The sequence below is a fragment of the Ovis aries genome, chromosome 14, assembly GCF_016772045.2.
Source record: "Ovis aries strain OAR_USU_Benz2616 breed Rambouillet chromosome 14, ARS-UI_Ramb_v3.0, whole genome shotgun sequence".
In the NCBI taxonomy this organism is placed as follows: domain Eukaryota; kingdom Metazoa; phylum Chordata; class Mammalia; order Artiodactyla; family Bovidae; genus Ovis; species Ovis aries.
In genome coordinates this window covers 34,595,478-34,610,974 of record NC_056067.1, presented here as the reverse complement: position 1 = coordinate 34,610,974, position 15,497 = coordinate 34,595,478, and the positions used below count along the sequence as shown (strand labels likewise).

General features: G+C 54.3%; 3 protein-coding genes across 11 annotated transcripts in view; 2 read left to right on the top strand and 1 right to left on the bottom strand.

The window, feature by feature from the left end:
* Positions 1–1,092, top strand: part of ATP6V0D1 (ATPase H+ transporting V0 subunit d1) — a 37,934-nt gene extending 36,842 nt beyond the window's left edge. For 2 of the 3 annotated variants that reach the window (XM_060398402.1, XM_060398403.1), the window contains exon 6: positions 20–1,092. In XM_060398402.1, the coding sequence (XP_060254385.1) occupies positions 20–637 (618 nt within the window). In that variant the 3' untranslated portion in view covers positions 638–1,092. The remainder of the gene's footprint in view (positions 1–19) is intronic. The other variant, XM_012189960.4, reaches the window with a different exon arrangement.
* Positions 1,093–1,568: 476 nt separating this feature from the next.
* Positions 1,569–7,278, bottom strand: HSD11B2 (hydroxysteroid 11-beta dehydrogenase 2). The gene is given in 5 exon segments (NM_001009460.1): positions 1,569–2,512; positions 2,716–2,853; positions 2,963–3,148; positions 3,265–3,477; positions 6,919–7,278. Coding segments are annotated over 5 exon segments (1,215 nt in total). The 5' UTR covers positions 7,184–7,278; the 3' UTR covers positions 1,569–2,099.
* The window catches only part of ZDHHC1 (zinc finger DHHC-type containing 1), a 33,900-nt gene continuing 25,567 nt past the window's right edge, over positions 7,165–15,497 (top strand). For 2 of the 7 annotated variants that reach the window (XM_027978077.2, XM_027978079.2), the window contains exons 1-2: positions 7,498–7,618; positions 8,538–8,710. Coding sequence is in view for 1 of the 7 variants with exons in the window: in XM_060398396.1 (XP_060254379.1) it covers positions 7,182–7,551 (370 nt within the window). In the remaining 6 variants the exon portion in view is untranslated. Of the gene's footprint in view, positions 7,773–8,537; positions 8,711–15,497 lie in introns of all 7 variants that reach the window. The other 5 variants (XM_027978078.2, XM_042231807.1, XM_060398396.1 and 2 more) reach the window with 5 other exon arrangements.

Sequence of the window (15,497 nt, the reverse complement as noted above, 5' to 3'; positions counted from 1 at the left end):
TCTCTCTGGCACCCCACAGTTTGAAGCAGACCGCCGCGCTTTCATCATCACCATTAACTCCTTCGGCACAGAGCTGTCCAAGGAGGACCGTGCCAAGCTCTTCCCGCACTGTGGACGGCTCTACCCAGAGGGCCTGGCCCAGCTGGCTCGAGCTGACGACTATGAGCAGGTCAAGAACGTGGCCGACTACTACCCGGTGAGTGCCCTGACTGTAGGACGGGGGGCAGGCCTGTTGGCACCCACATCCCCACCCCGCACCCAACAGCGCCCTCGTGCTCATGCTTCCCTTTCCCCCACGCCCCGCCCCCGCTCTCCTGAGTCAGGAGTACAAGCTGCTTTTCGAAGGTGCGGGCAGCAACCCTGGAGACAAAACCCTGGAGGACCGATTCTTCGAGCACGAGGTGAGTGCTGGGCCTGCTTGTCGAAGGGAGGGGTTGGTGGCCCAGGCCTGACTTCGGTCCCAGCCCCTTGCACACCACTCCTTCCTGTGTCTGCAGGTGAAACTGAACAAGTTGGCGTTTCTGAACCAGTTCCACTTTGGTGTTTTCTATGCCTTTGTGAAGCTCAAGGAGCAGGAATGTCGCAACATTGTGTGGATTGCCGAGTGCATCGCCCAACGCCATCGGGCCAAGATTGATAACTACATCCCTATCTTCTAGCACTCTGGACCAAGGCTCCCTAGTGTGTGTGTACATGTGTGTCCGTGTGCTGTGACAAAGCTCACGGCTCACCCACCTGCCCTGGGGGAGCATGCTGTCCCCGTGGCTGCCCCGCCTCCCTGACCCTCTCTGAGACCGCTCTTGGGCCTGCAGGGGGGCTGGGCACCTGCTCCCACACCAAGGATGGACCAAGCCCCCACCTCCAGAGCAAGGAGGCCCCCTCAGCCTTGTGTTTACAGCCGCTGACGTGTCTGAGAAGCATGTGGTCACTTTTGTGTCCCTCCCTAACCCAAGAACCCCTGGGGGGAGTGTGAACCTTCTCTTCCCTCAGTGGGCCCCCCCCAGAGCCATGGCCAGGATAAAGTATGTGTGTTCTTGGGAAATGGGGGAGTAGCTCTGCCCTTCCAAGATAATAAAAACTTCTCTAAGCCCAGCTGTCTTCTGTCTCCTTTGGGCCCTGGCCCCTCTCCCAGATCCCCAACTTGCCTCAGGCCTCCTGAGCCCACCCCCACCTAAGCCTTCTACCTCCCTTCCTCGGGTGGCAGCCCTTGGCTGGCCTTGTCCCTGTGCAGCCAGGCTCCTCGGGGCGGGAGGTTGGTGGCAAATGGCCCCTTTCTCTGCTGGAGGCTCCAACAGGCCCATGGAGTGGGCTTCTGGCTCTAGAGGGCCCCTAGGGCTCCCTGTTTGCTTCATTGAGCACCACAACTCCCTGGGCTGGGGTCATTACCCCCGTTTCACTCTGAGGAAACCTATGGATACGTGATCTGCCCAAGGTCACTGAAGGGGGTTGGATGTAAACCAGGTCCTGTGCCCAGGCCCCCATGCTGAGCCCTGGGGGTTGCCCAGGCAGTTTCTGGTCTGTCACACGGCCACAGCCTGTCACTAGGCAAACAGAGCATTTCCCCCATTCTAGGAGAAATAAAAATTTATCTTTATTCAAAAAGTGTCAATCAGGTGAGTATGTAGCCTCCCTGTGGCTTGAGGGGTTTGGGGTGGGTGGTCAGGGCCCTAATCCTTGAGCCAGTCAAGAAACAGGATTCACCCTTCAAATCACAGCACTGAGGCACTGGTGCCAAGAAATAATCCTGAGGGGGTCCCCAACCTACCTAATCTCGCCTTAGTTTGCAGAGGCACTGTCTGTAGGATCCTAGCTAAGGCTCTAGTTAAGCCTTGAACTAAACTTCCCATCCAGCTAGGTTCTGCAAGCTGCATGGTGGAGCCTTGTGCCCAGGAGGGTCTGTTTGGGCTCATGAAGCAGGAGAGGCCCAGAGTTCACTGGAAAGCCTTCACCTCACCAGGCCTGGCCTGTGGCATCGGCAGTGCATGGGTTGGGGTCCTTTGGGCCAGGCTCTAGGGCAGACCTTGGGGGTCAGAATACCTGGAAGAAGAGCAAGGGCACAAGGAACCTCCTCTGCTGGAGCTGCTCTACATGTGCCCTGCTCACTGGGCAGTGGGAGAGGGGTCCAGTCTGGGGCCTTGGTCCTGGGCTATGTCCCGGGCAGAGGTAAGGCCAGGCTGGCCAGCCTGTAGTGCTCTTGGCACATAGGGACTGATGAAGAAGGACTGCAGGAAACGCTGCCGCAGGCCCTCAGGCAGGTAGTAGTGGATGAAGTATATGAGCCCCAGGCCATGACCTGGGTAATAGCGGCGGCGTGGCTGGGCCGCCAGCAGCGCATCGGTGATGGCATCTACCACCGGGCTGAGGTCTGGCAGGGCCTGGCTCAGAGAGTGCAGGAACTGCCCATTCAAGTGCTCGATGTAGTCCTCACCATAGGCCTGCAGCAGCTCTTGCGGCAGGGTGGCCAGCAGCTGCTGCTTGCGCTCTTCCCACTGGTGCACGTCCTTCACTGACTCTGCGGAAGGAGTGCCAAGGCCAGAAAGGGGTCAGAGAGGGAAGCCAAACCCAGACCCAGGTCTCTAACTCACAACCTGAGACCCGCCCCCAGCCAAAGTCAGGCCCATTCCTCAGACCCAATCCCACTCCAGAGAAGACCACACCCACCCTGCCTTCCTCCTCTCCCCCGACAGGCCCCACCCCCAAATCCCTGAGCCTCACCTGTCTTGAAGCAGGCAGGCTGGATGATGCTGACCTTGACACCCCAGGGCAGAAGTTCACAGCTAAAATTGCCCATGAGCAATGCCAAGGCTGCTTTGGAGGTCCCATAGGCAGCCAAGCATGGAAACGGCATGTCTCCTGGGGATGGATTGGGAGTGGCGGATGCCTCAGCCTGGGCCGGGGACTCCAGTATCTCTCCCTGCCCAGCAGAGGCATCTTTTCTGCTCCAGTGCGGGAGGACCCTCACCTGCTGGGCTGCTTACGGTCACAATGCGACCACTCGAACGACGCAGCAGTGGCAAGAGGCCTTTGGTCATCTCTAGTGCACCAAAGAAGTTCACCTCCATGCAGGTGCGGAAAGTGGCCACCGGACACAGCTCTGCATCCGCCACAAAGATGTTCTGGCCCGCATTGTTGACCAGGCCCCACAGACCTGAGGGCATGGAGCCAGGAGGGAAGCTGCGGGTCAGTCCCACCGCACACCTCCAATCCTGGCCCCCTCACATCTGCCCAGCCATGCCCTTTCCTGGCGAAGTTGAGCTTACTGACCAGTGCTGGCGGTGTGGACCTTGGTGAACTCCAGCACACGGCTAATGTCTGCTGGCTTGGTCAGGTCCATCTGCAGCAGCTGCAGACGAGAAGAACAGCAGGCACGCAGCTCTAGGGCGCCAGGGCTATTCAGATCCAACACGGTGGCCAACACTGTGAAGCCCATGGCGTCAAGCTTCTTGGCCGTCGCGTTGCCAAAACCAGAGTCACAGCCTGGTCAGGGAAGGATGGACAGCCAGTAAATGCCACCATGGCCCAGTTCAGCCTGAGACAACCCAGGGTCACCATGGCCTGGATGAGATCCAGGCTCCTGACTCCTGACTTCACAGCATCAGCAGCCCTCCCTTCCTAGGCTCATCTCTGGGAGGCTTGGACCCTCTGGCTGAGCTCCTGAGGTCCAACTCTTTCACAGCTGTCATCTCCCTGACCCCTCATAGCAACCCTATCAAACGTGGCTTATGATCCCCACTTTAGAGATGAGGAAACTGAGATCTAGTAATGCTAAGTTGCTTCCCGCAAAGTCACTCAGCTGGCACACAGTAAGGTCAGGACCCTGTTGGTAAGTCAGCTGAGACCAGCCCCAGCCCTGATGTCCTTCTGTCTGCTTGAGATCAGGCCTCAGCTCGCATGTGCAGATATTACTCCCTAGCCTCCCTTCCTTTCTCACTGCCCTTGCCCAGCATTCTTCCTCTTACCTGGACACTGAAGCAGCCCCCTTTTTTCGTTCTGTCCCACCTTGTCTCCTTGAATCCATTCTCTGCCTAAGTAGCCCAAGGGATCCTTCCCAAAATAACAATACCCTCTGCTTCTGGAAACTTCTCCAAGGCTCCCCACAGCCCTTAGGATAAAGCCAATGTGCTCTGTCCCCATCATCTAGGCCCTGTACCACCTGAGCTCCACCTTCCTTTCCAGTTCAGCACCCTCTACTATTCCAGGCTCTAGGCAAGCTGGAGGCCCATCCCCACCTCATGCTTGACCCTTGGAATTCCAGTGAATGGCAACACTGGGACATTCTCTGAGCCTCAAATAACTTGCCCCCAGGACAGGGTCACAGTGGATGAAGACAAGAACAGATCTGCATTAGAATCCCCTCCTACATCCATCAAATGTGATCTGAGGTCAGTTACCACTCTTGGAGGCTTAATTTCCTGGTTTTGGTATGCAGAGAGATAAACCACGAGGCAGAGCCAGTGTAGGGGTCTAATAAACTCCGGCTCCTTTGATTGTTCCCATTCCAATCCAGCTCCTTGGGTGGTCAACAAGAGGGGGTGTGGAGAGGGGGGTGACCAGTGAGGAAGGAAGCTCTTTAGAGCCTGCCCCCATGGTGGTCCTGCTGATCAGAGGTTACAAAGTGGTTCTGCGCAACCAGCTCCCCCCTTCTCTCTGTTGAGGGAGAAAACAAAGCTGGGGGACTGCAAGCTGGGCTTTGTGTAGCTGGGAGCCCACTAGCCAGCCCAAGCTGAGGGGTACTTCCTGGGCAAGTCTGGCTGGAGGAGGGGAATGAGCACGTGTGTGTGTGTGTCTGTGTGTGTGTCTGTGTGTGTGTGTGTGTGTCCCCACTTGCCTAAGCTCCCTTCCAGAGCAGACAAGCCCTTCACAGGGAAACTAAGGCCTTCCAGAACCTCAGCTCTGAGGTCCCAACACAATCACCCCCACCTTTCCTTTCATACCCTCTTGCTCACCTGTACACACTCAGAAACCTACACATACCTCCAACCTACCTGCAGAGAGGCGTGAACAACAATGGCTCACTCCCATGAGACCCATACTGCCCAGCAATGCACAGATGTGCACACAAAGCACCCAGTCACTCCACCCAAACCCTGACCCCAGGGCTGAGCTTCCCAAGTAGCCTCGGCTAGGGCTTCTCAGGAGCATTCCCAGGGAGGGGTGTGTGGCAGCTCTGGCAGGCTCAAGGCACTGTGTTCCTAGCAAGTGAGGCAGGGCCTGGTCACCTACTTGTACTGCAGTCAGTAGTGAGTGAAGAAACCCCAGAGTTTAGGGGCATTGGGAAGCTTGGAGGTCAACTCTCGATGTTTAGATGGGGTGGGTTGGGCAGTCTACTTCCCCTCCTCCATTGCGGGACTTTGCAACCAGAACTGAGGGAAGACTCAGTCTTACCTCACTCTCAAGATCAAGGGTAGGAGGTCTAACAGTAGCGGCACAAGGACCTGAGGTGAGATCCCAGGAAAGATTGCCTGGGTCACTAGTATCTGAAGATGACCTGGATCCGGAGGAGGTGGAACTCACTAATCAGAAGGCAGGAAGGGAGCTATCCGGTCCGTGGGGGCAGAAACTCTTTGCTTTTATACTAGGAGGTCTGTCATCTCTCCTTCCTCAGACCACTAAAACTGGGGACCCTTGAAACTTCTCACTCTACCCTGAACTCACATCTCTCCCACCCAACCTGAGCCATCCTCTATCTCCACCATCTTTACTGAAGCTCAAACCCTCCTGCTACCTTCACCTGAGTACATTCTGACTTCTTGCTGGGCATTCAAGGCCCCTTCCAAGGAAACAAATGCTTTCTCACCTCATCTCAGCAGCTAGACTGCTTACTGGCTGGCCCCCTCCCCCTCAGGCCATGCTCATTCCTGCTTCAAGCCTCTGTCCCACACCCTTTGTCTGATCCAAAACACCTTCCACACTCTTACCTATCTCCACTTATCTTCTGAGGCCCAGCTCAAGGATGGCCTCCTCTGGGAAGTCTTCCCAGCTTCCTCTGATCATGCAGGGCCCCCTACTGGACCGAGGTCTCTGAGAAGCCACTCACCAGTGCAAGAGAGAGAACCCTGAGCACCTGTCCAAAGCCATGGGGGTTAGGGGAGAGCCCAGGCTCCCCTTCCCCGACACTAGAGCCAGTAGTGTCCTATACAGTAGTGCCCACTTTCTCTCCCTCTCCACTCTGGGTCTCAGCTCCTCCTTCCCTCCTTCTGGTGATATATTTATTCCTTGTTCCAGACAAAGAGAGCTCAACAAGGTGGCCAGAGGCACCTGAGCCCAGCTCTCTAAGACCTCACCTCCTTCCCAGGCACAGAGGACCAGGAGGAATGGTGGTGGCATAATGAGTGCAGACTCTGGACAACTCCTTCACAGTTTGGGTCTGGGTGGTGGGATCTGAGAGGTGGCTGAGTGTCCAGCTGTCCCTCATGATGACCCCAAGCTTTTCTGAACTCCAAGGAGCCCAGTCAGTTGGGAGAAGGGGGTCCCAACTCTCCACTTAAGCCTATTCCTCCTGGTCCCAGGGAAGAGACAGGACCTCCCACGTGGGGATGTTAGGCAGAGTTCAAGGGGTGAGGATTTTCTGAAGTCCCTCAGAGCAGTGTCCTCTGTCGGAAGACTGCTGTCTTGGAGAGGGACATAGCATAAACCCCAAGCTCCAGGAGGCTCCTTTAGCAGTCTCCCCTGCGCACCTGCCCACTCCCTTCCTCCTTTTCCCTTCAACACTCCCCAAAGCTGTAGGTAGTCAACCCGGACTTGGGGAGGTGCCCTGCGCTTCCTACTTGGCTAGCTCCCTGAACCCAGGGGAGAGGGGCTTCCCCACTTCTCGGCTGGGGGTCCCGCGTTGCCTTGGCATGCCCACAAGGAGCCCTCTGGGTGTCCGGTCCCGCCCTCGAACCGGGAGTCGCCGCGCTCCGCGCCCCGCGCACTCACCGGTGATGAGCACCGCGCGAGTCGCCACGGGCAGGCGCTGCGGGCGCGCCAGGCGGGACAACACGATCCAGCCGGTGGCGGCCAACACGGCAAGTGCGGCCAGCGGGGGTAGCAGGCGCTGGCACAGCCAGTCGAGCGCGGCCAGCAGCGCCAGCGCAGCCAGCAGCGGGCGGCCCAGACGCAGGTCTGCGCGCAGCAGCTGCAGCAGCGCACGGGCCGCCACGAGCAGCCAGGCGCCGCCCGACGGCCAGGGCCAGCTTTCCATGGCGGCCGGGGCGGGGCGGGGCAGGGACCGGGCTGGAGAGCAGGGACTGGGACTCGGGGCTGGGACGCGGGGTGCAGCAGGATACCAGCCAGGGGCGGGAGGGGATACTCGCTTTCTCTGTTCGCCCTCGGGCCGAGCTTTTAAAGAGCCCCGGGGGCGGGGGCGAGGGCGGAACGGAGGCGGGGAAGGGGCGGGGCTTTCCTTTACTTCTCTGCCCGCACCCCTTGCCGGGCAGGTGCCCCCACCTCCACCTCCCGCCCTCTGCCCCGCCCCCGCGGTCAGATCCGCTTTCGAAGAAGCCGGAACCAAGTGCCAAAGTTGCTGCTCAACTGCTCAACTCGCCGCTGGCCGTTCCCAGGAGAGCTGCGGTAGGTCTAGCCCTAGTGCCCCGCATGCGCTCACTCCTGCGCTGGTCCGCTGAGCCACGACTGCCAGGTGAGCACATCCACAGCTCACACTTGCTCGGGACACCTGAGGACACACGCAACCTCCATCCTCACATTGACCGCACCTCCGCGGCCAGCCGTGCCTGCCGGAACACCTCGGGGAACCAGCCCGCCCTCACCCGGCAGCCTAGGCCAACGCCGGCGTAAGCACCAAGCCTTGAGCGGCCGCAGGTGCCTAGCGCACACGCTCACACCTAAGCTGCCTGCGGCCACCGACCGATTTGGGGCTGGGGGCTAGGTGGAGCAGGGTGACAGACCAGATTCTTGGGAGTCTCTGCCCCGCAATTCCCCCCTTCCTTCCACTTTCCAGCCCTGGGTTTGCAGCAAACCCCTTCCCCACAATCTACCCCCACACACAATCCCTCCCCGCCCCCCACCGCCCCCGTCCTCCTGCCACACAAGTGTATGTGTGTGGGCGCGGGTGTGTGGAGAGGAAGTTCTGAGGAAGCATCTAGGCCTCCCATTAACTCCAGCCCACTCTCCAACCCCAGGGACCCCAAGAGCCAGGCCAATGGGGACATCCGGGGAGTCAGTGAGGGCAGCCTCTAGGACAGGGTGATTTCTGCCCTGCTCCCAGGATCCCTCAGGGTATAAAGTGAGTGAGTGTGGGTGCCTTTCCTTGCCTGTGTGTATGAAGGTCTGTGTCTGTGTGTGGCCCTATGGGCCCCCACTCTGCCCACCCCCATGTCTGGCACCCCATGCTTGGCATCCATGCCAGGCTCTGCTGGCACAGGGAAGTGGTGCCAGTACCTCACTGCCAGGCCTTGTGCTGAGGTCAGTAGGTCAGCCTGTGGTACAGGGGGTCCCTACTTCTTCTGAACCCTTGCCCAGTGCCTCATCTATGCCCACACTAGGTCCTGGAGGGGTCATGGACCCCTCCCAATTATGTTGCCCATTCTCTATCTTAGATGCTCAGGTTCTGTGCCAGGGCTTCAAGGCAATGCCTCCTCGAAGCCTTCTCTGCCACCCAGGCATGGCCCCCTGGTGAGCCAGGGGCATCTCAAGGAGGAGCAGGGAGACACTCACTTAAGAGGTCCTTTCCAGAGCCACTGCTGAGCTTCTACTTCTTCCTCCTCCTACTGTAAGTACGGATGACAAGTTAGGCATGGCCCTGGGAGGCAGGGCTGGGGAGGGTATGTGTGTCTGACCCTGGGTTCGTGACCTTGTGTACCTGTGTATGCCTATATTTGTGTACACTCTGTCCATGGACTCCATAGCTTGTCCATACACAAATGACATGTCTCTTCCCATGCCATGACCCTGTATATGCATGTAAGTATATACACATGTTTTTGGTGACTCCCTTGGTCTGCATCATTCTTTGGAAACTCAGGGAAACATTCATTTTCCAAAATGTGCTGACTCCTATCATTCTGAACCTGTGGCCCAGTCTCACAGGTGGACACAGCAACCTTGACCTGGCATCTCAATATGAGCTGTAGACTCTGGGTTGTGGGACCCACACCTTCCCAGCTTTAGTCACCCTACTGAGAGTCTGAGTGTGGTTTCTGCAGCTTCAGACCATTAAGTCCCTTGGGACTGTGGAGGGGATGTAGAGGAGAGGATGAAGTTTGAGGGGGGAGTGTCTCAGGCAGCCTTCAAGGTTAAGGCCACACAGGTAGTACCAGAGCTTGCCAGAGTAGGTGTCAAAGGGCAGGGAGTTGGAGGACTTCCCTGGTGGTCCAGTGGTTGAGAATCCATCAGTCAATGTAGGGGATACAGGTTTGATCCCTGGTCTGGAAAGATTCCACATGCTACTGGGCAACAAAGCGTGTGTGCAGCAATTACTGAGCCTGTGCTCTAGAGCCTGTGCTCCACAACAAGAGAAGCCACCACAATGAGAAGCCTCCGCACCACAACAAAAAGTAACCCCTGCTCGCCAGAACAGAGAAAGCCTGTGCGTAGCAACAAAGACCCAGCAAAGCCAAAATGCATAATTTTTTTTAAAAGGGTAGGGAGGTGGAAGGTGGAAAGCATAGTGAGGACAGTCAGAAACAAGATGCTACACTTCGGGGAGGGAACCATGAAGGGCCCTGACCCACTGGGAAGCGTGGGATGGGGAGAGAGACTTGCTGGGAGGGAAATTTAGGGAATTGTCTTTGGTTGTGGAGTGTAGGATGCTAGGATGGGTGGGGCATGTTTCCAGTTCAGCTCCTGGGACCCTGCGCCACCTTAGAAGTATTTGTCTTATGTGGTTTGGGTCTCGGGGATGATCTGCCACGTTTGTATTTAACACCCCTCTCTCCCAGAAATTCATCCTACTTCCTAGGCCAGGCCTTCCTCCCAGGATCCATACTCCAGCCCACTGTGGCCACCTGAGCAGCTGACTCCTTACCTTTCATCAGGTGGAGACATTCTGGAAGTAGAAAGAAGGTGGTTTAGGCAGTCATGGCTGGGAGGGGCTGGCCCAGCCCTGTCTGAGGCTTGGTGCCAGGCTGTGCCTGCCCAAGGGCAGAGAACCAGCCTCTGCCAGAACCAGGAGTCTGGGCTGGCAGGGCCCTCCAGGGAGAAGGGGGAGCAGAGGGCAGGAGCCTCAGCGGATAAGGCAGGGTTGGCAGGGGCAGAGGAATGAAGGGCAACCAGAAGGAGTGGAGCCCCTGAGCCACCTCACCCCTAGGCCCTCAACCCACAGTCTCCCTTAGTCTCACCACCCACCCCACTCCTTAATCAGAAACTGGGTGAGCCAAACCTTCAGCGTGCCCCAGGCTCTGGAGGGCCATGAGGTGGGTTGGGGGCTGGCAGTCTGGCTCCAGCTGAGTCCAACAGCTCACTGGCACCACCTGCTGGCCATTGGGGGAGGGCACGGCTCTGAAAGGGAGAAAGTAAAGGTGACTGTTGGATGTGAGGAAGGGAGGAACAGAAATCCAGGATGGGGCCTGCCAAGTGGCAGTCTCTAAGAGCTCACTTTCTGTTCTCTTACCATACTGTGTTTCTGGAGCCAAGCACTCCCTATCAACCCTTTCTTGCTCTGTGGTCAGGTTCAGAGGCAGCAGAATCCCAAGGAGGCCCTGCTCTCTGCTCACCCATGGCAGAAGGGAGCCTCTTCCTGCCGATGGCCACCCCCTTGCCCAAGTTCCACACCCCATCCCTCCCCGTTCTCAAAGACAGCAAACTTGTACTGCGTTCCTACTATGTGTCAGGCTCTGTGCTGGGGACTGTGGTTATAACAACTAACCACTGGCTCCTTTCTGGTAGCATGTACCCCAGTTTGGCTCTGCCCTCTCCCCCTGGGAACTACCATAAAGAACTTCTCTCACTCAATCCTGTATCCCTTTCCCCAAGCATTGTTCTCATGCTCTCCTCCCCACAACACCCACCCCCTTTCTCAGCTGCATTTCTCTAAAACTGTCTCCAGTCACCATCTTCACGCTCCTCTCTCCCACTCTAGCTCTGAGTCAGCTCCAGCTCCTGGCCGTGCCAGAGGTCACCAGTGAATGACAAGCTAGTCCTCAAATACCAAGGACACATCTCTGCTTTCAGTTAACTCCTCTGTACCCTGGGCCCTTTCTTCCTTCGGCACCTGCAAAGCCACTGCTACTGGGTTCCCTCCTACCTGTCCGGCTCTCCCTCCCGGCCTCCTTCATAAGCTTCTCTTCCCTGTGGGTGAACCTCTGGCTTTGGAGGGCTGATGCTCGGTCCCTCCCACACCATGAGCTCATCTTCCTACTTGCATGTTGGTGACTCCCATGCTCCTTTCCAGCCAAGACTCTTAATTCCAGGCCCACATGTCCAGCTTCCCCTGGATGCCTCCCCTGGACACCCATAGGCCCCTTACACTCAGCATGTCCAAAACTGGTCTCATCATCTTCTCTAGTTCTGGCAGCCACACCCTTCCCAGCTCATCCTCAATCTTCATTCCATGCACCGGCCTCCAAACTTCTTGCTCTGTCCCAAGCCTTGGGTTGGGTGCAGAGGCCTCACAATAGCCCTTTGTAGTAGGTGTCATCATTACTATTTTGTATTCAAGGAATATAAATCAAGGAATATAAATATAAATTCAAGGAATATAAATCAAGGAATATAAAATATAACTGAGGCTTCCGGAGGCTAAGAAAATTGTTCAAGATTCAAACTCAGGTATACCAGAGCTCTAAGACTGAGAACTGTGTTAACATAGAGCGACATTTGCCATGCATTTCCCTGGTGGCTCAATGGTAAAGAATCCACCTGCCAATGCAGGAGATGCAGTGTCAATCCATGGGTCAGGAAGATCCCCTAGAGAAGGAAATGGCAACCTACTCCAGTATTCTTGCCTGAGAAATCCTGTGGACAGAGAGAGGAGCCTGGTGGGTTACAGTCTATGTGATCTCAAAAGAGTCGAACATGACTTAGCTACTAAACAACAATGTTTCACCACCTCTGACTTCATTCTGAGGGCAAAGGAGAGCTGGGAAAGGTCTTGAGCAAATAAGACCCTGTCCTGATTGGCTAGGAAATGGGTTTGGGGACAAGGCACGAGGGGAGGCTGGGCGTCCTGTTGGTGTATCCCTGTGAGGGACAGCAATCTGTTTTGGACAAACTGAGTCTGAAGTGCTTGTGGACATGTGAGGGTTGAGCCCAGAGGCAGCTGGGTGCCTGTGGTCCCCAGCACATCACTCATGTGGTACAAGAGCCTGGGAGATTGTCAACTCACCAGGCATGAATGAGTGCCCCATCCATCTCCTCTAGCTGTGCACCTGGAGGCCAGGCGCTTCGCTTACTGGGCAGAAGGAATGGGGACATGTGGGAAGCCAGAAGTATCATTTGTATTCTTCAAACTGTGTCCAGCACCCTCCCCTGGACTTCTCTGCTTCCAGGATTGAAGGCAGATATTTGGGGATTAGGGCCCTTGAGCTTGGGAAACACTAAGAGAGTTTGCTCTCAAGGGTTTTCTGGACAAGTCCCAGGGGAAAGGCAAGTCCCAGCTGAGAACACTTACTGGGCGAGCTTGGCTGACTCCAGGTGAAACTGGTCATTTTGAGTCCTGCAGTGCAGCTCTGAGTTATTCCTAATCCTCTGCCACATTTACTGTGTGCTTGCCAGTCCTTGCGTTCGACTTCCTCATACTTAATTTTCTGTACTATCCTCACATCGTCCAAATGAAGCAGGCACCACAATTCTATATATAAAAAGTTCAGTGCTTACTCAGCCGTCCAGATGCTCTGCTCCCGAGCCATCAGGCAGCACTGTCCCTTGTCAGCCAAGGAGGTTGGCATTATCCAGTGGCCGATACCCAGGCAAAAGACTATCAACCTTTTAAAACTTGCTTCTGGGAGTTCAGGGATTTTGAGCACAAGCCACCCATTTTCCTTGCTTGGCCCTGCAATAAGCTCTTCTCTGTTCCAAAAAAATAAAAAAAAATAAAATAAAATTTGCCTCTGGATTAGAAACATTTCTCCCAATGGTAGAATTAAGGCAAGTTGTTACAAACTAATTCCAAAACTTGCTTCCTTACAGCTTCCATCACCCTGATTCAGGCCTTTTCTTGGCAGAACAACTGCAAAAGATACAAAAATTAGTTGCTGTTGGCTGTCTGGTTTAATTCATTTGCATATACATAATTCAGTCCCACCCCTCATGGCTAATACCCTACTTGGGGAGCTGTGGCTGTTTTCTGATTGCTGGTAGGAGGCCTATGTGTGTTGTTTTTTTAAATAAACTGAAACCAGATGGAGGAGAGTTTTGTTCACTGCCTTGCCTACAATTTTCTCCAGCAAATTCTTTGAAAAGCCAACCATCTATGAGAGGTGCCTATTCTCTTTGGAGGTCCCTCACCGCTGGCATGCAAATAGCAAGCAGGACTGGGATTTATAAAAGTGAAAACAAAAAGGAGAAAGAGAAGTTTCTTGGCCCAAGGGCTCTTGGGTACACAGCGGGGTCATCTCCTCGTGGAGCCCCAATTTTAGGTCTGCACTTACAGTCTGTGTCTTCCTCTCCTTCTCTCTCTCTCTTGAGTTGGGAACTGAGCTGGGGTTGAATCAGAATCACCTGGACTAACTACTTGGTGGAAATATGGATTCCAGATCCCCACCCGCTTTGCAGCACTAACTGATGGCAGGAGAGCCTGACTCTCAGGATGGGTCGATCTTTGAGTCAGTTATCCTCCGGAAGGGGTCCGAGCCACTCTTGCTTTCATCTTGGGAAGACTAGTTGCTCAAGATGGTTATAGAAATATTTTTAACCGCCAGCCAGGTCTAAGGCTTTGTAATGCCCCTTGAGCACCTTGTCAAGAGATTCCTTGTTCTGAGAAATAAGAAAGTACAACCCCTGGTCAAGGGGTTAAGATTTTTCTTTGGAATTTGAATTGAACATTGTCCTAGTGAAGTATGACCCAGTCCCTAGGCAGGGGAGAACATGTCTTTCCCAGCTCTGACCTTCATTCCTAGCTCAGATCTCTGTTCTTTTGGATTCCAAGGCTTTTTAGATAATTGTGTCAGGTTACATAAGCTTTTGAGATATGAGGGAGCACTCAAAGGAAATTCCTCTGGGAGCAGGCATGAGAGGTTCTGCCACATAATTTGTTTTAAAGTATTTGAGGAAAAATTCAGGTGCCTTAGCCTTGCACATTTTTGAAATAAAGTAAGAACAGTCAATGACTTTGTACGTATGCACCATTCCCCCATAGAAATGAGGAAACAAAAAGATACACCAAAGAGCAAGCGAAACTGTTCCCAGGGAGCACATGCAGGGCCAGCGCCAAGAGGGCAGCTTTGACTGAACTGCCATGGAAATCCTTATCAGCACAGGATACCTTTCCCCATCTGCCTTTCTGCATATTAGATAACACATGTAGTAAATACAAGCCTTCATTTTTCTAAGAAACATAAAATAAAAACTGAATTACTGCCAGAGAAGCTTTAAAATCATTAGTTCCTAGGACACTGTGGGCACATTCTCCACACACCATCATTTTCATGTCATTTGCCTCCAAGGGATAGCCCTGCATCAGCTCTGTTGCATAAGGTGCTGCTTCCAAACACCTTGTTCCTGACTGGAGACACAGAATAAGTTTTATCTAGGTCTGCAAGAGTTCTGGAGGGGTGACATCGTGTTCCAAGCTGTACCAGTTAGTGTCAACAGTAAGAAAGCTGCCAGAGTCTTCTTACCAAGGAAGCTGAGAGAATATTGTATACACCAAACAGCGCTCCTTTCTTAAAGCACAAAGTGGTCATAAAAGCTACTCAAGAAGGGAAAATTAATAGGAGGAAAATGTATTCAATGCAGTGAAGGAAAAAAAAAATCTTTACAAGGGACGTGGAAATAACAAATTTACTATGATGAAGGGACGGTAGTATAGGAAAGTCCATTTTTACACCAAAAATAATTCAACAGGTATTATTTACAAAAGGCTTCACAAAAGAATTCCTGTTAAGTAACACTATCTTTTCATTTGTTTGTTCCTGCCTTCATTCATACAACAAACATCTATTGAGTGCATTTGTGTTCCAGGCTCCATGCTCAGGGAATGCCATGGTGAGCTAGATAACTATTCCCCCACTTGTGGGCTCTGCATGTGGCTGGAGGACAGTCCCTAATCAGATCAACACACAATCCAGCAGCCGCGACAGACAGGAGGAACTAGAAAGCAGAGTCTCAAGGCCTCTTCTATTCTGAGGGTTGAGAAAGCTTTCTAGGAGGAAGTGGTGTTCCAGGTAGCAAGAACATAGCATGCAAAGACCCCTAATATAAGAGGGAACCTGCTTCTTCAAGGAGAGGGGAGCCAGGAGGCTGCAGAGGTCAGAGGGAGCTAGGGAGTAAGGAAGGTCTTGGAGGCCATGGTGAATGAGGAGGTTTTTATTCTAATTTCATGGTATATGGAGATGCTGCTTCCTGTGAAGCAGGGAGAGTCACTGAGAGTGGTAGCAAGAAGTAAAATAGTCAGTTCGCCT